The 24,580-nt window shown below is 40.8% G+C and overlaps 1 protein-coding gene across 1 annotated transcript in view; it reads left to right on the top strand.

The window, feature by feature from the left end:
• GLIS3 (GLIS family zinc finger 3) overlaps positions 1 to 24,580 on the top strand; it is a gene marked incomplete at its 5' end in the record, with an annotated part of 158,751 nt that overhangs the window by 101,120 nt on the left and 33,051 nt on the right. The window contains one exon of the mRNA XM_082400631.1: positions 8,817 to 8,985. Coding sequence (XP_082256757.1) covers positions 8,817 to 8,985 — 169 coding nt within the window. The remainder of the gene's footprint in view (positions 1 to 8,816; positions 8,986 to 24,580) is intronic.

Here is a 24,580-nt window from a genome sequence, read left to right on the forward strand (position 1 = left end):
AAGGGAGGAAACATCTTTTGTGGTTAACATGATACAGGTAGGAGATAGCTAAGGGATGAATAATGAGGAGTTGGAGAACCCAATATGTTTTTTTTACTAAAATTTCTGTTTTTTTGACTGAGTCGGACTTTATTTCCAAAAAAAGAGATGAGGATCATTCCTGTAAGAACTTCCAGGAATGGTTGTCCATTCCTGCTCCATCTTTCTTCTTTCTTTCTGCTCTCCTACTCTGCTCAGAATGGGATAACATAACACACAGAGGCAATACTGGATTTTTTTCAGAGTAGTCTGAGTTGTTTGCTGGTTCAAATTATTTTACTGACTTTCTGTATAACTAACGCTCTGCGAGTGAATAAGTGTGTAGGTTGGGAAGTGAAGGAAAGAAAGCTACGGTATGAAATTTGAGGTTAGATATGTCATGCATTGTCTGGAAAGACCCAAGAGAGGTGAAATGCTGGTCCCAGAGAATTTGAGAGAGCTGCCAGGTGATGCCATTCTACTTGTAATAACTAAATGTCTTTGTTCTGAAATGCAGATGTTTTAGAAGCTTTTCCTAACATGAAGTTAATTACACCTGGTATTTCAGAATGTTTGATGGTAACCTTTGGCATTTACATGCATGACGTCAGCCGTTATCTTCTAGTTGTATTGCCATGTATTCCAGAAAGGCATGTAAGCATGTATCCTCTTCCAAATACTAATAACTTCTTTCCTGGCTATAAATCCAGCTGCATGATGTGGAAATGTAATTGAGCAGCCTACATAGATGTTTGGAGCTCATGTGGGAATATCTATTTGTAAGAGAACCTGAATATTCATGTAACTGTCCAGATATCAATAAATTTTCATTTTACCTTATTTATTTCTGTTCCCCAGTGAACAGCAGCACTCTTAAGCTCAGAGTTAATAGGCACGTTCTTCAGAGATGTACCCTCTCTTACCTTAATAGGACATCTCCCTAACACATTTGTTTATCAGTTGCCAGGTAGCTATCCCATCAGGTGACATGAGTATGTTTTCTTTGTCGTAGTGCACAGGTGACAGTTACCATTGTTTGCCATCAATTAGCTTGGGGTAGCATGTCAAGGATGTACAGGTGGTGTCACTTCACTCTGACAGCCACCCGATCCAGTTGAGAAGGGATTGTTTCATTATCCTCTTATCAGGGCTGCTGGATAATGATACTCTACACTGCAAAGTGGGAGAAAAAAAAGACAGGCAGAAAGAATAGATTTTTAGGGATTGGCAATGTTAAAATTATTCATGCCTCAAGGAGAAGGGAAAGATCAGAGAGCTGACAGGGCAAACCCTTAAGAAGCTTCTTTTTCCTAATACAGATAGAATACAGAATGATACCCTTCCTGATGGAGAAAGAGAAGAGGGGGGGAAGTGCCCAGACATTAGGAGGAAAGAAAAAGAGGAACTAGCCCCTTCTGCTCATAGCGAGCAGGCAAGGATTAGCTGCCATCTCTCTCCCATTCTCCAATTAACCTCAAATGCAGCCTTCCAAGTGACCGTACCGGGACCTTTTCGTTGCTAGAGAACTCTCTGGTTTGTGGATTTAGGTCATGAGAGCATTTTCCACTGAACAACAGTGCAACTGAGTGGTTTCATGGTGGAATACAAAGAACTGCAGAAGGTATTGGGACACAAGTTTTCATTATTGAGGACCAAAACTCCAGTCACCCCCCGTGTTGGTCATTTTCTTCAGAATGACTGAGGGGAAGTCTTTTTTGAATTCTGAAAATTAACCACGGCTGGATCTTTATGCTGTTGGAGAAATGAACACAAAGAAGTGCTGAAAGGGTAAAAATACTTCAAGATAAACTAAGCTTCAAGGGGGACAATTGTGTTGACATTTTAGTAACAGCCCATTTTCTCTCCTTAACGAAGTGCAGTCATGCATGAAAATGACTTATCTTTTAAATTGAAACGCATTATGGGTTGTAACTCGAAGGTGTGTATTACTCATGTAAAATAAAGTACATTTTAACCCTATGAGGATTCTTTCACAGGCCCTGAACACTTTATACCAACTTGCATTAGAAAAGTTGAACAAAAAATGCTTATTATTAGAGAGTATGATGTATATGCTCTTCTGCATTTTAAAATGACTCTAGTTCACAGTTTATATGCATCTTTAGGTAAGAAGCCATTCTTTATTGGAGATTTACCATTTTGGAGCAACATGCCTTTGTCTTCTCCATCCTGTTAATTATAGGAATAATTACAATAATATAAATAGGCAAGGAATAGCAACAATGGTTTGTCGAGCACTTAACCATGGTCCAGACACTATGCTAAGTGTTTCCTATATATTGTATAATCCTCCTCGCCATCCTGTGAGGTATTATCCTTATTTAAGATGAAGAAACTGAGCTTAGGTTAAGTGACTTGCCCAAGACACATTGCTAGTAATTGGTAAAGCTCAGATTCAAACCCAGGTCCATCTGACTCCCAGTGTGTACTCTTTGTTCCTTTAATAACCACCCTGACACTATCGCTCCTGAGTGCCCAATTTCTGGTAGGCCAAAGTAGCTAAAATTTTCATTGCAGTTCAGCCGTTTCCTGAATCCTTCCTAGGTTCAAATTTCTCCTGGAGGGAGCCTTGAGGAGGAAAGACAGAGACAAGACAGGGCTCACCATTTGAATGGGGCCTCTAATTCCTTTTTAATATCTCTGTGAAAGCTGACTTAGCCTGATTTCATTGATTAGCTTACGCCTCTGTACCCAGACCCTGGAAATAATGCCCAAGAGATGAGTAGTGAGCCCATACCTCTTCCCATGTACCAGCCACCAAGCATTAAATGTCATTCCTCTGTGTCCCAACTCTGGCACTGATTATAAGTGAATTCACAATCTATGGATAAGACTGGTTCCCCCTGTCCTATGAGAGCAGGCCCTCTATGAACTGCAACACCATGGCTTTTCAAGTAATCATAAATGACTCCGAAAGCATATTTACTGTAACTGCTAGGTGGCAAGAGATCTGCCCAGCACATCTCTTCTTCCTGCATTATTGACAGAGGCAGTGGCCTTTCAGCCCACAACATCAACATCGTGCTCGCTTGTGGTCACAGGTGCATATATCTGATTGCTCATGAAGAGCCCCTCCCTGCCTTTCTTCTTTCCCACCAGTGGATCGACATGCTCCTGACAAGCATCTGAAATCTTTATTTCAGAAAAAGCCCATCTCCTACCAGCTGTTTGTTTTCCAAACCAAATAATTCAGTTAATTTCTTGCCTGAGTTAATTTTCAGAGCTGGAAAATTTCTCTCAGCCACGTTGAGGTCACTTTAGTGCTTTTAGGGTGGATAGAAGGGAAAATGGGAATCTACTTTTTGGATCCTAACCAGCATTTTGGTGGTTAAAACTACCCGTGTGCATTGTGTGTGGTGGGGGAGGAGTGCCTAGTGACTCCAAGCAGCCTTTACAAGTGGAGTATGCAGGGGTTCTGATACAGTGTCAACACTCTTATGCCTTTGTTTTTTCATCCATCTTGCATTTGAGAGGCAGTATAGTGTGATGGTTAGAGGCATGTGATCTGAAATGAGGTTTCCCAAGTTCGAATTCCAGGTCCACTACTTACCAGCCACATGACCTACATACGCCAGGTAACCTAATCAAGAACCTGATTAGGCCTCAAGTTCCTCAATAGTAAACTGGAGAAAGGTTTGCAAAGTACTAAATAAATGTTATCTATTGAGTCTGGGGCATGGGGCAGGCAAGAAGATGAAATACAGCAGAGATATGGTCCAACACCTACTGCTCAAAGTGCAGTCCCCAGACCAGCAACCTCAGCATTGCCTGGGACTTTGGGAATTTGATAGAAGTTCAGAATCTCAGCACTTGCTGCCTCTAAGACCTGGTGAATCAGAATCAATATTTTACCCTGGTGAATTGTTTGCAAATTAAAGCTTGAGAAGCAGGATTCTAGCTGCCCATACAGTTTTGAACAGAAATATGCCCTCCAGTTGACTGTTTTTAATATACCTCAGCCTGACAAGGGAGGTCTTCTTCCCTGCCCTCTAAAACGATGAAAACATAGTCACGAAAACAATGCCTATGGTAGCCTTCCCTGTCTCTGGGGATGGGCCTGAGACAAGTAGACTTCATTTCAGGAAGTTTCCTTGCCTGAAAAACTCCTTGCCTTTCTCTAGTCACACAATGAATACATGACAGCTGAAGTGTCCCCAAGGGTGCCCTGTCCATACCCATTAGACATACAGATAATTGTTTTCATTTGGATAGAGAGAGCGCTGCCTGTTAACCCAAACTAACCTGAGCCAGTTAAAGGCTCGAGCCTAGAATGGCCTGGTCCCAGCAGCTGGTGAGATGGCATCTGGGGACCACACAGATCAACAAATGCTGCTTTGTCAAAATTAAAAAGCCCAACTGAGTCACCTCCACCTACCTCTATAAGGAGATGGGATGAGGGACTGTAGTGAGCTAAGCCCCAGAGAGAAAGAAAGACTAAAGCAGCAGGGAGGCCAGCTCCTGGTCCTCTGCTGGAAGTAGGGCTCACGAATTCATCTCAAGACCAAGCTTTTATTTCCTTGGGGAGTCCACCATCTCTTAATCACAAAAGCAATAAGAATTTCCAATATGTTGCTCCGCCGTGCCTAATCAGTTGTTCCAGCTGCCAGTCATCAGTGCAGTCTAGAGGCTCACCTAAAAGCCCTCTTCCAGCCTTGAAATCAACACTGACCCCTGAGGTGCCACTAGACAATGAAGGCTGCCCCCATAGGTAGCCTGTGTGTGCTGGTTGATTTGATCACAACAATTTTGTTAATATTGCCCTAGATGCTGGAGGGTTCAGTTCTCTTCCTTATGCTTTGATTGATAGGCCTCATTGTATGCCCCATTAGTGGAGTTTGGAAAATCATTTTGAGTGTGTATGGAAGGAAATTTTTCCTTTTGTGAATGACCTTACACTTGCACTCTGACATGGAGATTTTCTTCCTGAGGTTAAAAAAATCACTTGGCAAAGCCTGAGCATCTGTCTGTAAGTATTTGTTGTGGTGGGCAGGTCTGTGTGAAAGTCTCAGGTTTTTGACTTCAAACATTAAGAGACCAGCACCTGCCTGGTACAGAGTAAGGGCTGGAAAATTGTGTTTGAATGAATGAATATTCTTAGACTATAGTAAGATAGAATCCTGGATGTATGACTTTGATAGCTGGAAATTCCTAGAAGTCAGTGTAAGTAAGAGGCATTTCCTGTGCCATAGTGGCAATTTCTAAGAAATGTGGCTCTTTGGTAGAGGTCAAAGGCAATTCTACTGAAGCCACTGATACCTGACTCCAGAGTTTTGTCCATTTTATATGCAGGATATGTGAGATGGGAGTTGGATGCATGTTGGAAAGCCATGCTCTATTGTTACTTCCTCTGAATCTCTGGTCACAGGCAACATCCACAAACATTGCCCTGGACTCTGCATGCAAAGTGCTCTGTGTAGACACTGAATTATAAGCCTCTTCTAGGTTATCTAACCAGAAGAGAATTTGTCTTACATTTCTCATCCCATTTGTTAGAATATAGAGGCAAGTCACAGGCTTCATTTTGCTGACAGTTGATTTCTTACACCCTACGTAAGAAACTGTTTCATACACTTTTTTTATGTACTTTAAATTGAACCCTAAAGCCCCCCTTTCTTCCTCTTGTGGGGTCCCCAGTCAAAGGGTCTCTGCCTGTTCCAGTGCCATTCACTGGCTGTAGCAGTGGAAGGAAGGGCTGTAGATGTGTGTTTGACTGTTGGTCAGTCAACACGTGACCTCAGCACAGCTGGAGGGCATGTTTCTGAGCCTTCGGCCCTAAACCACACACCTCTTATGTCCCACCTCACATCCCCTTCACCACGTGTTCCTACCAGCGGCCATTGCTATGGCAACCAGGCATAACTTGGCAGCACCTCCCCTCAACTGCACTGGCTTTCTGTCCCCAGGCTTCTCTGATGCCCTGGTCTTGGGCATCTCTGAGAACCTTTAACCACTGTGGTGCATGTGCCTACTTGGAAGTGTGAGAGGAGTATCACCCTTTACCAGTGGGGAACAGGAGTTGGTGGATAAATGTTCCTTTCTGTCCTTGTCCTACTCACGGAGCCCAAGATGGGCTCCAGTGGCATTCAGATTGTGTTCGTCTTTGTTTACTCAACAAACATGAATGACGTGTTGGAGACAGTAGGCACCAAGGGTGTCTGGTTCACTAGTCTATCCCAGAACCTGGCTCAGTGTCTGCCACATGGTAGGTACTCCGTAAATATTTGTGGAATAATTGGCTGCTGAGAGAGAAATGAGAAGAATGCAAGTAACTCTGCACACACAGCAAAAATATTAAAATAAGTACAGAAAGGTAGAGGACATTACAGGCAAAAGCACAGTAGCATAAATTGCCATGACATATTTGAGGTGTTGTCAATTGTCTGATTTGGCCAGAGTTTAGGGCACATTTTGGGATTTGGAGGGCACAAATAAGATAGTGTGTTAAAGTGTTGAACACCGTTTGATGTTGTGTATTAGTAAGTCTCAGTATTTTGGTATAATGATTTATGGAGGTCTGTTCCCCTCATTCAACTGCAACCTCCGCAAGGACAGGGGCACACATATTGTAGAGGGGCTAGCATGTAGTAGGCACCAAATAAATATTGAATTTAAAAATTAATGGTTGGAGGATAGATGGATGGATGCATGATGATGGATGGTTGGTCTTGGCTATTAAGCGGTCTGAAGGAGAGGACCTTAACCAGGCCTAACTTTCAGTGTGCAGCAGGCTGCACACAGTACCAAATTTCCCAGCCTATTTCTTTGCAACTAATGCAAAAACATGGCTAATATAGCTAATGTAGGCCTATGGGAAGCAGCACATTTTCTACTGAAGCATAGAGCAGAGCATGGAGTGTGTACACCAAGTTTCTCTGTTGCTCATGGGTTGTAAACAGCAAGGCAGCACTTCTCTGTGAAAAACACACACACATATATACAAAAATACCTCCAGCGGATAATAAGTGATGGGTGCATTCAGCAACTACAACAAAATAAATAGGAGAGCTCACGTTTCTACATCAAAGCAGAAAAAAGTTAGCTTGTTTCCACAGTGTCTCTGTGACCTTCTTATTATTCCATTAGTTTTTGGAATAGTATATGAAACACCAAGCTTCATGCTGACAAACACCGTATTGAAACTATTGCCGCAGTCAATCCAAACAGCCTTCTCCCGTGGGTAAAATTATTATTTGGAACACAAGCAGAATGTGGTTGCTTGAGCAAGCTGAGCATAAATGAGGTAGTGATCCATAAGGTGACTCTAGCGAGTTTGCAAATGTGCAACTTTTCTGGAGGCTGACACACAGCAGAAGCTCTGCATTGCCCTTTTGAGCTGGTAAGCATTTTCTAGTCTCACCACCTCTTCAGGACTTGGAAGACTGTGGAGGATGCAGGCGTCTAAGGACAAGAGTTAACCTGACACAATGCTGACTTACCAAAATAAAACCTTCAAATGAGATCACACTCCTATCAGTAGCTTTTTGAGCGCGAAGATGATAATTCTGCTTCTTCACCAGTTCCTTTAAGTACTTGAACTCTTGTTCCATTGGATTAAGCTTTCAGGGGCTGGGTCATTTGGGGGTATTAACTCTATCCTGGAGAGGTTGGAGAAAAGTGGTGCTGGTCTAAAAATACAGCTCCCTGAACTTTTAAACCTTCAAATCTCTTTGATTATGTGGCTTCTTTTTCTTAATCCTGAACCTGGTTTTTAAAATTTTTTAAAAATCCATTTATTCTTTGATATCAGTAGAGTAAGTTCAAAAAGAGCAAAGATGGGTATAAAGCTTGGCATAGCTTTGTATAGAGAAGGAAGTTACAGAGAGTCAGCATAATGATGCTGGTATGATTGCAGCATAATGAGACGTCTGCTGAGTAGATCCAGGCACTGAGAGAGCTTCTCTGATAGTGATAGACTCCGAAAGTGACAAGCCCCAGTTTCTTCTGTGACATGGTACCAATTAGCCGATCTAAATGGGCACATATTTAAGTTTGAGGTCACGTACAGTTCTCAAAGGCTAGGCTGGCCCCAACAACGAGGCTGTAACTCACTCTCTGTGTCGTAATAGACAACAGCGGGAGAAGATCCCGGAGCTGTTTTTGAGGCCCCTTTTCCATATTTTGTGGTGTTGGGAGAGGAGTCATGTTTGCTGAAGACTAAGTACATTTATCCATCACACCATTGGGAAATGCCCAGGGTCAGTTAGACTCTGAAGTTAAAAGAATGTAGGATGCTGCATTGGTACTAGGATCAGGGGAAGCTCTGTTCTCATTACATTGATTTAGCAGTGACATGGAGACTGGGCACGACCCACAGCGCCTCACTGCAGCACCGAGAAGAGGAAGAAGGCCTGTGTTGTATCCTTCTGGGTCAGCAGACTGCATATTCTGTTACCTGACTGTCCTCCCCTGTGACTGAAAAGTGCTAATACAGAGACCTTCGCCCAGGTGCAGACATTACAAGATTGGCTAATTATACGGTGTCCAGACAGGGAACTTGCCAGGCAAGGCAGCTCTTATGAGACGAACCGTGAATGTCAGCCTGGAGCGAGCTGAACATGGACTCCTCAGACAGCAGTAAAGGCACATTAGCCGGGGAACCTGTTCTGCCATGAACACAAAAGCTGTGTATATCCAATAAGGGGAGAACTGTTCCCTTAAAAGCACCAAAGAGAGAAACAAACAAGCCCCTAAAATGTGCTTGCTGTCAGCCTTCAGTATTTAAAGAGTGCGTGCTTCATTTGGGGCGCAGTCTGATGCTTGTTCTCCCTTGATTTCAGCTTCAGTTTTCTCCAGCAATCATTCAGGCCGAAGCGGGACAGCTGCTGGGGCCATGCCAACCCCACATCCTATCAGTCACCCTTCTCCGGGACATAATGTACAGGGGAGCTCCCGCAACCCCTCCTCCCAGTTACCTGCACCCACAGCTGCGGACGTGGGAGCTGAGAGGTAAGGCCATCCGTCTCTCTCTTCTAATAGGTGGCACCGCCAAACCTCCCTCCACCAAGAAGAGCTTTGACAGTTGCTGAAGTTTATTAATAATCCATTGGTGGGTTGAATTACCCAAAGGTGACATTTTAAAAGTACATGCACAAAACGCGTGAACCGAATATCTCATTATCTGTTTTATTTTCCATGGGAAAAAAAATAAAGATACTGGCAATAGCCCACTGAAGTGTCTGATGCTGGGGAAATGCATCAGAATGTTCCTGTCGTTCCTCAGTTTGTTTCAGGGACTCAATTTTAAGGTAATGTCCCTACAGGTTGACATGTTTTCCAGATGTAAGATGGTACTTTCAGCACATAGATCAGTGGTGTTATCTTAAGAATATAGCATAAAAGGGCACAGGATTTTATACGCACTACCAGAAAGGGGCTGTTCACTGAATACTTTATGTTGATACCACCCTCATAAGGATTTTCTGGGAGAAAATTTTTCAATCTTGACACTTCGGTCCCTGTCTTTGGACTGCCCAGCCCTCCAGTGGTGTGGACAGTGTACTACTTCTTTCGTTCTCCTCTCCACTCATCATCTGGCTTGAATTGACCTAGAAATCCACGGGAAAAAGTTCTTGTGGGCGCCCCTATGCAATCCTGGAATAGTAGGCATTTGGTAGATAAAATAATGGGTTGAATAGGCAACAGGAGTAAAAGTTTTGAATCTTTGATTTCACCAGCAGTCTGTGGTTTTGTTGGTGTTGGCCTGGTCTAGGAGTTTTTTAATGTGTTTTTAAGTCCACTAAGCCATATTTTTAAATTTTATGCCTACCCTTTATTAATACATCTGTTCATTTAATAAGCATCTGTTGAGTACTTGCTATGTGTCATACATTTTGCTGAAGATGAAAAGATGATTAAAACCTGGTCCTGCCATTATAGGATTTGGTGGTGAAGACAGACGTGCAAACAACATATAGTAATGCTGGCTGGATAAATGATGTAACAAAGGTGCCACAGGAGCTCTATCTGTGCCTTGGGGAGGGGGAGAAAAGAAAGACAAGAGTAATCTAGGCATTACAGGAAAATTAAGACTCTTCCAGATGGATAAATGGGGAAGAGCATCCAAGGTAGCCAGAGGGACATATGTAAGACATGAGAGGGGGAAGGACACATGGAGGGAGCAAGGTGCCAGTAACTCAGGTGGCATCATCAGGTAGACATGGCGGATGAAGTCAGGTGAGAATGGGTTGGCTCATGGGGAACAACCATGCTGAGGATTTTACCCCTGATCCTACTGGAAGTGAAGAACCATTATAGACCCTTTATTAGGAGAGAAACACATCAGATTGTCATTTTAGAGAAGGAACTCAGGTGACAAGATGGTAAAGTAATTGAGGCTTGAAGCAGGGACGAAAGGTAGGGAAAATAAGAAGGAGGTTATTATAGAAGAGTCCTTATGAACAATATGAGGACCTGAGCTAAGGCAAAGCAGTAAGGATGGAGAATTTATTCAAGGGCTATTAGTTAGGAGGCAGAATCACTAATTATTAATATATGTGTGGGGTAAAGAGGAGGGACCAAAATTCATTTCTGAGTTACACCCCGAGACATCAAGATGGAAAATGGTGCCATTAACAAAGGAAAAGAGGGTGTTGAGTAGAGGTGAGGGCGGGAAAGGAGGAATGATAATAAATGGACTTTAGGGTTTTGACTTTCAGGTGGCTGTGAAACATCCAGGTGGATGTGTCTGGTAGGCAATTGAAACATGGATCAGAATATGTTAGACTTAATCCTAACACTTCTATGTACATGGTTAAGTGTAAACAAATTATTAGCCTTCTCTTGCAGGATCTGTCAGCAAAGCAGTGCAAATGATAATCATCTATTAAGTTCACAAACTTGCCAGTTGTTGGATGTATTTCTATAAGTTCAGATGAGCTTATTCATTTTAGGATTTTATTTAGTTCCCAGTTGAGTTTTAAATGATATTATCCATGGGCTTTTCATCATCCCATTTCATTCTGCCTGGCCAAGCATCATACCCTACAAGGTAGTGAAGCTAAGAAACCATCCATAGGGACCTCCTCCTCTTTGTCTCATCTTATCGGTAGTTATAAAGACTCTTTACAAGAATATAAGAAAAAAGTAATCTGTGTGTCTTCTTTTTTGTACACAGCCTTTAAAAGAATCAATGTAGAAAAAGATTTTAACCATTATTAGAGTCAAAAACCACAGCAACCCAAACACCTGATTAAATCCCAGCTCTCACATTTGCTAATTGTTTCAATGTGTTCCTTGGATGCTCCTGCTGCTCGGGTTGTTTCTGGTTTTGTTTTTAACATTTCATTTTGTTTTATTTTATAATTTTTTTTCAATTTCGTCTTTTGAATGTTGGTAACATATTAAAAAATTTCAAGAATGGCGCAGTGAACACCCATATACCCTGCACCCATGTTCACCCATTGTTAACATTTTGCCACCTTCTCTCTCTCTTTCTGTCTCTTTCTCTTTCTGACTTGAGAGATCCTTTATTTGTCTGTTTGCTTGCTTGCCTGTTGTTTCTGAACCAATCTGAGAAATTGTTGGGAATATCAATGAGCTTTAACCCTAATTACTTTAGGAAAGATCTAAGAGGGACATTTTGCCTGCATAATCACAATGTAATTATCACACTCAGGAAATTTAACATTGATAATGTATATTGTCTAATATGCAGTCAATATTCAGATTTCCCAAATTGTGTGAATAAAGTTCTATATAGCTAGAGGTTTTTTTCTTTTCTTTTTATGATCCAGGATCTAAGGATCACAGTTCTCATTTCTTTTTAGTCTTTTTTACTCTAATGAAGTTTCCCAGCTTTTAAAAAATCATCATCTTCTTCATTATTATTATTATTGCTTTTCTCATGACATTGACAGTTTCTAAAGAACAGAGGAGATTTATTTTGCAGAATGTTCCACAGTTTGGACTTGTCTGATTTTTTTCCTCCTTAATAAACTAGTTCGTTTTGGGCAGGAATAACACATAGGTGATGGGGTGTTCCTTAGCTCTTTTGAGCCTTAGTTTGCACTCATGGGGAATTAGCATTAGATGACCCAAAACAGATAAAGCACCTAGCTTGTTACATGGCATGAGGACAGGCAACCTTGGCATGGCTGAGAGATTCAGGTTTGTAAGCCAGAGGATGTTGTCAAATGATTGCAGTGGCTGATAATATAATCATGGAAGGGAAAATGGAGAGGCAGAGGAAGGTGGTGTACTTTGCATGACTGGGTGAATGAAGTGGATATTTTCACTTTTGTGGCTTTGCCTTTTTGCTCTGCTCTCCCCACAGGATGTGAGCCCCATTCCTATGCCAGCCCAAGTGGCAGGAGCAAGGGCGTGGAGGTTTATCTCTTCCAATCAGGTTTGGAGATGAGGATGACTGGAGAAACAGCCCTGAATTATTCACTGCGTTTGCACTAATGTCCAGCATAAAAACACTAAGAGGAAATGTGCTTACCTTCCGCTTTGGGTTTATATATCTTTGCCTCTGTTTGCCTGGGAAATTCCCCAGTAAAAACCCCAGCAGTTTTCCTGACGGAAATAAGATTATCCACTTTGCGATTTTTAGTGGGAAACTGGCATTTTTTTCCTGCTTTGCGGGCATTGATTCATCATTTATTTAGCTTTAACTTGTTAATAAAATGGGCTGAGTCACTGTCATAAGTCAGGAAAGGTCCACCACATCTGTCCAGTTAACATCTGTTTCTTTGATCCTTACCACCGTAAAATAAACGCAAGTTCTCTCAATTTGACGAGGTTCCATTTTTATTTTGAATTATGATCTGAATGACACATCATTTCAGTGATTTAAGTCGAACTACACCACATCACCTAATGTTGATTTAAAATTATTATGGGAAGTGGTGTTTTACTATGTCATATTGAACGAGCCAGTGGTACTTTATGACAGTGGGAACTCAGCGTCTTCGGAAATGTTAATTTATTGGGTTTCAAAGTATGTCTTTTAGACCAGAGAAAACAAACATTGATGGAAGTCCCTTTTTGAGGTGGAGAAATCTTGCAATCCCAAGAATAAGTCAGCTGGATTTGTGTCACTCATCTTGTTCAGGAGCATGTTGGCTGCCTCTCCCCTTCTAAAGAAGGCCACAAATATGGTGTGCTCTGTAGCATAAGTGACAGAGTTTAGGGGACTTGTGGATTTACCAGAGTGGAGCGACATGTAAAGGGTTTCCTATGAGCCCCACCTCTGAGCCAGAGAAGACTGAAAACAAGGAAAGGATGTGCTCTCCCCATGGAGAATGCATTCTAGTACAGGAATCAACAGCAGAGAATGTTAGGGACAATTTTTTTGGAGAAAGTAATCTAAACACCTTAACTAAATAAGGAATGTCAGTTTCTTGAATCTGTATGAAGTATTGGGAAGCCTTACTGTTTTCCATTCATATCAGATGTGATACTGCTAGAATTCTAGGGACTTTGATATATGTGCAGTCTTCCTATGCCTTTGGGTAACCAGGGCTGGTCTTCACGGATAGCATTTTCTTATTCACCATTGGGAACATATTGTAGCTTTCCTGGATGCCAAGGGGTTAAAAATAGCAATTGTTTTCTATGTCATGTCTTTGCAATTATGTAAAGTTCTTTAGCTCTAGTCAAACCAACCTGCTCACTGACTTAGCTTGGTTGTTTTCTGCATCTTAATTCAGGATCTTTCTCTACCTAAAGAGAGAGTAAGGATATTCCCTCATTATCTTATTCTTGACTAAATGTTATCAGCCTGGAGCTTGGCTTAGTTTTCAGCCCAGAAAGCCTCCTTGCCTCTTGCAGCTCCCCAGTTAAATCGCTGGGTCCTTATTATCTGTCTCATTTATTTTCCATTTCCCAGATGTCCACTTGCTAACTGAATTATTAGTTCTTTGAGGGCAGGAACCTAAAATTTCCTTGTAACCTCCAGGGTTCAAACCTGCTAAGGCAGGTTTGACAAGGGAAAAGGACCAGTGAGGGGAATGCCTAGGAAACAGGGGGTCATTGCCAACTTCCACTGCCCAGGTGGGAGATTCCTAGAAAGGATTACTCCCCTTGATTCATTGGTCTGAAGGATGGTGACCTCAAAGCTCCAGCGTCTTATATAACCTGCATACTTCTATACAATACGTAGTTGCTCTAATACATATGTTCACACACACACACACACACACACACACACACACACACACACACTGCTAGGAGTCTCTTGCCATCACCCATTGCTGGGGTTCCCTTTGCTTTCCTGTGGTCTTTAATACTAGGTACTCAATACTAACTATTCCCACATGTTTGCATCTATAGTATCTGAACAGCTCAAAACTAGGCCTGCTGCTTTGCTGTCCTTCCCTCCCCAGGACTTTCTTAGTAAACAGGGACACTGATATCTTCACCCACTCAGCTTTTCCATAGACACACACACACACACACACACACACACACACACACACACACACACACTGTCTCTCTCTCTCTCCACATAATCTTTTCTCTCTCTTTTTAATCTTCTAGTATGTGTGCAATAATGGCTAAAATCATAAGCATCATACAAAATATTAAAGTTTATCAAAATCAGTCCTAACATTGAGGTTCATTCATTTATTGAATCATTCAGTCAGCTGGTATTTGGGCACCAGGCAATATACTGGACACTGAGGACATAGTGGTCAATGAGACTGACAGGAGCCCGGCCCTCTCAAAGCACCTAGTCTAGCAAGAGCTAACCTGGTCAATAGGTGGTCGTAATTTTGGATGCTATGAAGGGGTGCTACAGGAGGCTGTGGAGGCATACAGAAGGAGTACCTAACCCAAAATTGGGGAGGGAGGAATAGAAGAACAAATATCTCCCTGAAATCTGAAGGTCTATAGAGCCCGGCCAGGCAACGTCATATATACAAAAGCTAAGAGGAGAGAGAGCAAGTGAGGACGGAGCTTCATAAATAAATGCAGGAGGAGGCTCATGAGCTGCGTTAAGGAGCTTGGGCTTTATGTAGAGAACAGGCTTTTGTGTATTTGGCTAAGACAGGTACCCTGGTGACTCTGGCATACATTACAAAGGCCTCCATATCCTGTTATCCACCCAGCAAGAGTTCAGAACATATTCTGTGCCCAACAGAAGAAGAAATGATGAAGAATGTACGAATGATTTGTCTGGTCCTCAAGCAGACAAAGGCTGTCCTTTCCGTATCCTAGACTGATAAGGCAACACAATGGGTTTTGTGTTATTTTCCTTTTTAACACAATTTGTAAAGACGATTTTGTCCCTTGCAATTCCAAGCTTGTAGTTTATATAGTCATGACCTATTTAAGAAGATTTTGAAGAGTCAGTGTCAAAAAAAAAATTACCTCCATGTTAGAGACAAAGTGCCGAACATCTGAAAGTTAGAGCTCTAATATCAATAACTTGGCCTCACTGTTCTTATTATAACAGAGAAGACTTGAGTATTATTAAGAAGTGTCCACATTGCTGTGTGTCATAATTTAGTTGCAATTTACCCAGTGAGCACTGCTCTCAGAGGCTCCTTGATGTGTATTACAGACCCTTTCCCACATGCATAGATAACTGACTTATAAGGCAACAAACACTGGCCAAACAAAGTTTGTCGATCTTTATCACTGAAATAATTGAGAAAAGCCATAGTCAGAAAATAAATATAAGCCTCAAATATCCATTGTTATCAGCCTGAGTATTGGCATCTACATCATCCTCTGTTAGAGTCTATTGATAGGATGCTCACCTAATGTCATGTGGTCAAGAGCATCATTCTTTCTCTTTAGGCTTCAGCACTTTACATTCAGAAAACAGTTATCCACATTTAACATCCCATTAAGGGGTCAGTTTCTTTCTAGAAAAGAGACTTCCACAGATGTTCAAGATTAAGAGAGGTGGGGTCCAAAATCTACCCCCCCCCCACACACACACACGTCTACTTGAGAACTGCTGAATGTAATGAATGTTGTTCCTGATGTTGATGCTGTGAGCACAGAGGTAGAAACTTCCAATATCCTAGACTTGAAAATGGAGATTACAGCATTGTATCTTAGACGGAAAAGCTTGAGGTCCTTTTTCTGTTCTGTTTTCTTTAAATCTGTGGAAAATTCCTGGTACTTCTTGATGTTTATTCTAGGGCAGAATAGCCCACCAGTCTTAAAACTTCTTAAATATTGATCCATGACCACAGCCATACTTCATCCTCTCTGGAAAATATCAGTTGGGTTATTGGCCTTTGGAATGACCTTTCTTCTCACAGAGAGCTTCACCTTACTAATAACTTCTTATAAATACGCCACCCTGACTCACTCGTAATAGTCACACGTACAGGGAAATTGGTGATATTTGTTACTTTCTTCTTACCTACCTAATGACTGTGAATGGCTCCTCTGGAAGAAAAATAAAACAGCAACAGCTACAACAAGGCATTGCTGAACTAGCTGCCATAGTCCACCCTGATCTATCTCTCATTTAAATTTCTGGGTGGGTAACAGGATATGGAGGCCTTTGAAATGTATGCCAGAGTCACCAGGGTACCTGTCTTAGCCAAATACACAAAAACCTGTTCTCTACATAAAGCCCAAGCTCCTTAATGCAGTGTGGTCTGCAAAACTTTTATGAGCCTAATTGCCAGAGGCCAATGTATTTCTTGATAATGGAGGAAAATAATGAGCTAGGTCTACATGGCTGTCTTCAGCTAACTATTAAAAGCCTAAAAAGCCTAGGAGTCAACTCTGATTCCTCCCTTTGCCCAAGCACTTTCGTATAGAATTAACCTGTAAGTCCTATTAGCTCTGCCTTCAAATACATTTTAAGCCTAATCAGCTCCACTCCTCCACACCCAGCTCACCAGTATCCCCTCCTGTCTCAAGTACAACAGCCCCCTAACTGGTTTCCCAACATCCAGTCTTGCTTACCCACAACCTTCTACTTTCACCCTACCAGCACACCTGGCCTTTGCTCCACACCACAACAGGAGCTGCTGCCCTTTAACATGTAAATTGAATCATTGAGGATTTCCTGCTCACATCTGTGTTCCCACCATACTTAGAATAAAGTCCAAACTCATTTTTATAGTGTGAAAGGTAGCAGTAACCCTGAGCAGCTGATTGATGCTCTTCCATCTCCACATTCTCCTTTGTGTCACTTCATGGCGAAGCAGGAGATGCTGATGTGAGCACACACGTGTCACTCCAGCAAACAAATGGCTTGACTTGTGGTTCAAGTATTCGTTCACGTCAGTTTGTTTTCCATGGATTTTAAATTTTGAAATGCACTATATCAGCATTTTAGATTAATTATAAACGCACATTACAAACCATCTATTAGAAGGTCTGTAAAAGGAACTATAATTTTTAAGTGCCAATGAAGTTGTTTCAGCTCTGAATGCCAAATCAGCCATCTTTATTTCGTTCCCACATTCCAAACAAATCCACTTCATGCGAAGCCCAAGATGATGTTTTTTTAGTTCCCTTGGATTTTCAGTCAGGAAAGTGAGTCATGACAGTAACAAGGAATGCTTGAGGTAAAATAGAATTCCTTTTCTTGAAACCTTTACTTTAGTGCATTAGCGTGAAGCAACATGGAGTTCGCTAAGCCATTATAGTATTCAAATGTGGCAATGTGTTCTTTTCATATGCTTCCTCTGAAACAGCAAGTCATATGGAGCCAGAATTCCCAAAGTGAAAGCCCACAAGCCATTCTAGCCCGAGTCAAGATATCCACATATTACAAAGTGCCTCATCTCTGTTGCAGAAAAGGCTGTTCAAGGAAAGCCTCTGCTTAATGTTTTAACAGTGTGATCTAGAAATCACCTTCATCTTTTCCCCTCTCAGGTGGGGATAGTTGGAGAAATTGGCTCCTAAGAAACTATATCTTTTTTCAAGCGAAGGACTGTTTGTTCATTAGTGGTGAGGAATCTATTGAGTGAGCAGAAACCAAGAGACAAAGTTCTTTGGATTAGTCTTTTTGCCTCCTTTTCTGAGAAATAATCTTTAGTTGCTTTTCTGTTTAGTTGCAAGGAGAAAAACTTTTCTCTGTTTTAATCATCTTCCTCAGAGTAATGGTTGGAATCATTCTCCTGAAGAAGATGTTCTCCCCTCAGAAACAGAAACTGGTTTCTGGACAAATATAATATAATATAATATTCAACTGGCCATTTGCACCAATTCGACAAAGGTACCATCCACCTGGACACAAGAATTGGCACTAAGTTGGGAGCCATGTCTTTGGAACCAGTGGTCTCTTCAACAGCAACAGCCAACATTTATTAATTATCTTTGCATAGTACTGGATGAGGTGCTGAAGATACAAAATGGTAGCAAACAACTGAGGATTTGATACTCTTTCCATCTGTAAGAGCCAAGAGCCCTTCTCTAATTGTGAATTTTTAAATATATGCTGTTTCTTTTCATTCATTTCTGTAGCCAATTGTTGAGTCTCATCTTCAAGAGAAGGTATAGAAAATTCATTTGTGGTTATTACAATAGTAACCTGACATCCTTCAGATGAAGAAAAAAAAGCACATATAAACAGCACATATTATTACTGACCAAACCACCACCCAGCTAGTTTCTTTTCAAATTTATGGATTATATTGACTTCTGAGGTCTCATTTGGCAATGGCTTTCAAAGGCACCTGGCTATACTTGGCAGGAGTACTGCATTGGAAGTTAGTTCTAAAAGTTCTTCTGATGTCAAGAGACTCGTGTTTTCAGTTTGTGACCATGAGAAAGGTATGCAAGAAGCTGTTTTTTAATCTACCTATACCTCTCTTTCTCATGTTTGGAGAAAAATAACACTTTTTTTCTCATTTCTCATCTAGCATTCTCACCACACTTTCTTCCGAATGTTTTTCTTTCACCTAATGCGTTCTGTTTCAAAGCAGACTGAACTCTATGCCTAACACTATGCTGAACAAGAGAAAGTCTTCCCTTTGCCACAGGACTATGAGTTAATCCCCTTGCTTTGACCTACTCAGAGCTGCCCAAGGGACGATATCATTACAGAATTTTTTTTCACCGCAGAATTTTTGACATGAAATGTCTAAGACCACTCTGGATAAATTTTCTTCTGGTTGGCACTTTTTTTGTAAAGAGGATTTGGCAGAATCAGACTTTTCTTTCCTTTCTCCCCATCACATCAGATTCTGAAATAGACAACCAACCAAGTCACAGCCAATTCTGCAGTCAAGATATTCCAAAAAACCTGGCTCTTGGTTAAATGTGTCCTGCATAATTCATTTTTGTAACATATCCTGGATGTCCTCTCCTCCTCCCTTTGCATTTCCACAGGGGAATAATAGTGTGATACCGTGGGCCGTATGTCACTGTATACAAGAAAAAATACACTTCTCTGCCTTGGGCATTGATTACTTTGTTTTCTTGACTTACAACTTACTCCCTAAACCCAAGTGGAGAAACGTTCCTCCAGAACACTCTACCCTTTCTATTTCCCACAAACACTCACTCATTATAATATATATGTGTCTTTTTTAAAAAGCCTTGGTGATCATTTCACCTATAGCCAACTTCACAGCCCTCATTTTGTTGTGCTCTGTGGAGGCTCAGGCAGTCATTTTTGAGTCTTAGTCTCGTCCAATGTGATAAATTATTTGCAGTTAATATTGACCGAGACCCTTGTAAGGAGAAAGAAACACTAAGCCCTTCCTGGGGATGGTTTCAGCTCTTCGGCTAGTTTGGAACAGAGTCCGCAGATGGACATACAGCTCTTGGCCTGCTTTGGTCCTACCCAGATGGACAGTGTTGCAATTACCCACACTTCCCCAAGGCCGTTTCTTCATTTCTGAAAGCTGGTCTTGATTGTCTCAGAAGCAGAATTCAATTTGCAGTTCCCCCAGTAACGTGCTGTGATTCATTCGGGGACAAATCTGGATTGAACTGAGTCCAAGTGTCTCTTTTGTGAGACAGAAGGGAAGTATAAGTAGATACTATAGTCACCCAGATGAGTCAGCCAGGAATTCATGAAGTGATTCATAAATCGTTATAAAGACCACTAAAGACTACTAAAATGGAGCGCTGTCTGGCTATACAAAGTGGGGTATTATCATTGGGGGGTTTTTTTAGATGTTAAATCAGATGTGTAATCCTTAAAACTGTGCTTTTCTTTTTAGGTTTTGAAAAGGATTCCTTTTTTCCCCCTCTGCAGTCAGCCAACTGCTAAAGCCATTTTTCATTGATTAGTTTTCACAGATGAATTTTAAAACCACTACAGATGATACCCCACAATTCTTTGGGGGAATGAAGAATACCTCCCCAAATCTACCATAGACCAGTTTCTATTCATTATTTCTACTCCCTGGCAGCAAATCAATATTTTTCATGTGAATGCAATGAAACTAGCTGTTCTGATGCATTCTTCCTTCTTTGGGAGGTCTATAACCCCCATGGAAGAAAGAAGGTGGGCGGGGGGGGAACTATCCAAAGCACATACCAACCAACATTTAATCTAGCTGATCATGAAAACACCTCTTTTCAAAGTGTTAACCCCCAAAGCAGTGCTAAAACATACAGTCCCACATGGCTTGCACTGCTGTGTATACAGTACGAATGAAGAAAAGTGAGACATATTTATGACATGTGCTTGATTTGCAACACAGCCTATTAGTAAATTTTGTTTGAAGAAATGCAATTGTTAGTTGACATAGAAATACTTTGGATTTATACACAAGGGAAAGAGTGTAACTGAAAGGTGTTATCCAGCTGGAAAGACTAAAGGTATAAGCTTGGCTTGGGCACAAAGAGCCCCAGTTTAGAAATGAGCAAATTCACCAAAGCAAACTGGGGAATCATATTGTCAGATTCTTAAAGGCAGTAGGTTGCTGATACCCCCCATCCCCATCATCTGGTGATGAGGAGCAAAACCTCAGATGTCCACAAGAGTCCCCTTCCATCCTCCCTCAACCCATCTCTCTGCCTTGCTTTGCATCTTCCCTAGAGAGCATCTTACCTTATTGGGGTAAAGTGGTATCTGGAGAACTAGCTGTGTGACTTTGGCAAATCATTTCATGTCTCTGGGCTAGATACAGTGGTGCTCCACTGCCCTTCAGCTCAAATATTCTATGATTGTATGGATTTGTGAGCTCAGGATAATTCGTTGGGAAAGCCAGAACCAAAAAAATGAGACTCTTACAGAAGACCACAACTAACTGCTCCTGGGACTAGGAAATTAACCAGATGAGTAAAAGCCTCACCTTCTTTAAGCCTCTTTCCATAGTCAAGAGAGAAAAGAGTGCTAAGATATTTTTTATTTTTCGAGCTTTATAGATATTCTAACACAGTGCTATTAGACAGCTCTCAAGCACTGGGTACATTTTAAATCAGGGATACCTTAAATGTACATTCTATTTAGAGCAGTCATTCCATAAACATGTGTCAATCATCTGAAAGGTGTCAGACATTCACTGTTTAAAGTACTTTGATATCTGTGAGTTCCTAATTTAAAATTGTTCATCGTCCACCCCGCCCCTCACCTTGCATCCTTTATTTTTCTCTGTAGTACTCATTTCCTCTAACTCAATACATAGTTTGTGGGTTTAAAATTGTTCACTGCCTGCTTCCTCTCACACAAACACGGAGATCTGTGTCATGTGTTACTCTCTCCGTAGTGCAATCGGAGCCCTTGGTTGGTGTTCAGTAAATACCTCCTGAATGAATAAATGAATATGTTATCTCAGATTTTATGATCCCCAGTAAGATTCGAGGTTATCTTTATTTTGCACTTGAAACTGAGGCTGGGAGAAATCAGGGAATTTATTCAAAACTACCCGGCTGGTAAGGGATGGAGCCACACTCCAAGGCCGGGGGGTCTGACTTCTACTCCATCTGTCTTCTACGACAGCCGTCTGCTTCTCCTGCCATTTGCAATTTCTCTAAACGTGAACCTCACCAGTTCTATGTGTTTCAATTGGGACCTATTGTTCTATGAAACAATCTAAGATTGAGTACTGCATCAACAGGAGAGCTCTTTGCTTCTGGCCCACATCACTGCAAGGTTGGGAAGCTCAATGTGAACAGAGGGTGGGAGCAGGCCACAAAAGAGAAGGAGCATAGCCAAGTAAATACCCCCAAATAATCAGACATTTCCCAAGGTGTGTATAGATAAATATTTGCAGAAATCTTTCCAAGGCGTTTTGGTTTTTTTTCCCCAGATCTTTGGTGAGCACTTTAAAACCTGTTTCCTTCTCTCTCTCTCTCTCTCTCTTTTTTTTTTTTTTTTTTTGCAAACCATTGAACCATGGCTTATGCTAAGGTTATATAAACTCCTCCACTAAATGAGTGGAAATGGTTGACTCAGTTCTCTGGTTTGCTTTTGTGTGATCTGCTTCTGGTAAGCAGTGATTTTTTTTAAAAATTCTGGTCTGTTGTGTGCATTTTTACATAACAATCTTCTATTGTTTCAAAGAAGTATGAAAGGCCAAAGAAGAGACTGGTAAGCTATATCAAATGAAATCTGTGAAATGTCAACTGCAGATCAGCAGCTGGGGAACAGAGTTGGACCCAGAAAGACTTCAGACAGTCTGTCTTCTGGCTCTTGGACACTGCTGTCACTCAGAATGAATGAGAGTGATGTCATCTTGTCCTGACATAACGGGGGAATGAGATACTCCTTAGGAGAAAAATTATAAATCACTGCAGTTTATACTCAGCATCAAAATTATTTATTTATTTTAGTATCAAAAAATTTAATTCATCTTCTTTGGAGTTAAAGAAAATTTTTGTTTGGGGCAGAAAATTCAGACCATATTCATTTGGCCATGTGTGTGCGTGTTAAAAAGACTAGGTTGGAAAATAGGTGAGGACACTAAGAAAACGGGATTTCGAGGCCCCCTCTACCTTCAGTAACAATAACATTTTAGGTTTTGCTTAGCAAGTTTCTGTTTAAGCATGCATGTTTTTTGTTTGTTTGCTTGCTTCTGGAGTAAATGGCCTCAAACTACTCAAGTTTCTTGAGTCTTTTTGGCTTTTTAAATAACATTCCTGGCATCTCTCTTGCTGTGATTTAGTGATTGCTTTTGGTTGCTCCCAGGGCCTTGCCTTGAACAGTAGGGCTCTCTCCTTCTCTGCTCCTCTCCTGCCCTCTCATCCCTGATTCTAATTTGCTATTTCTATTTCTATGAGCTAGTTAACAAGTAAGCAAGTTTATAAAAATTAAATTTAAGTTAATAGATTGTGAGAGATTTTTCAATCAAATACAATGTAGTGTTTTTAGGTAGTAACAAAATTGATTCTATGTGCTGTACTTGAAAGTCAGTCATATTTATGCACTCGTTTCTTACACTGGGCTTTTTAGTGCTAAATTCTTATTTATTTCCTTGTTCCTAGAAATTGTCTGGATCACAATCAAGATCACATCTTGTTACTTTTCATCTTTTCTTTATATATGTAAAAGTTAGAGTTTTTGTACCAGTTCTTTCCTTTCCAAAGCAAAGACTACTTTAAGTGTACATTTATTTCATTTAGAATAGTATATATTTAAATTTTTATTAATACTTTATATGGAGTGACATACTGTATTTTGAAATTATATTAACTTATACCATATAATCTTATTTATTTGAATAACATGGTGAAAAATCCAGACTGAAGTAGCAAAAAGCAAAATGTAGAGTCAGTTGAAGGCTCAGTAAGTATTATTTTATTCCCCCCAGGTCTCTGAGATAGATGATGCTAAAATCTTGATGTGTATGTACTTCCACATTTTTTTTCTTTGCTCAACATTGCTATTACATTAAGTAATATGTGGTAACCAAGAGAGCATGGCCAGGGTGTGAAACTTGTGTGAATAAATAGATAAGAATGATTTGTAATTAGCATATAATTATATACTCTCTAGATAGATAGATACATAGATATATAATTTATATATAGATATATCATCTAAATATAGATATAGAGGTCTGTTGTATGAAATTAACATTCCAGATGACACCTAAAATGCTCAGATGAATTCTGTTCTTTTAGTTGGTTGAATACACCCCTTTTTTATAGCTAGTAATCATAATTCACCCTATAGTCACATCATCCCGAATTATAAAAATGTAAGGTTTTATATTGCTCACAATCTTTGCCTCCTTCCCCTTCCCCATACACATTTTCTACTCTTTGTTAATCAAACCTTCATTTATGAGTCAGAGTTAATGTGCTGTGGGGGAGGGAGTTGTGAAACAAAATTATTCTCCTCCATCAAGCCGGTGATACTAAGGTCCTACTTCTAAATACTGCGACTTGCTCCATCTACACATCTCTGCTCCATCAATCCTTAAGAGAAAGGAAAGGTGGCAGAAGTACCAGAAGAGAAGACTGAAAAAACACCAAGAGCATGTTATATCTTTTATTCCCAAACAAAGAAATATAATTAAGAAGGCAAAGGATCTTGCTGCTTTGCCCCCAAAAAACAAAATTGAGTTGCCAAAGATGGCTATTTAGCAATGACATAGGTTTCCTTCCAATTCAAATCCACCCCTTTCCCTCACTCCCTGGAGATCTTCCGTTCACAGGATTCTGGTGTTGGTTGGTGGTGTGGACTCCTTCTAGCCGCAAAGTCTGTGATCTCACAATTCCT

Source organism: Balaenoptera borealis (genome assembly GCF_965194805.1).
Source record: "Balaenoptera borealis genome assembly, chromosome: 8".
NCBI lineage: Eukaryota > Metazoa > Chordata > Mammalia > Artiodactyla > Balaenopteridae > Balaenoptera > Balaenoptera borealis.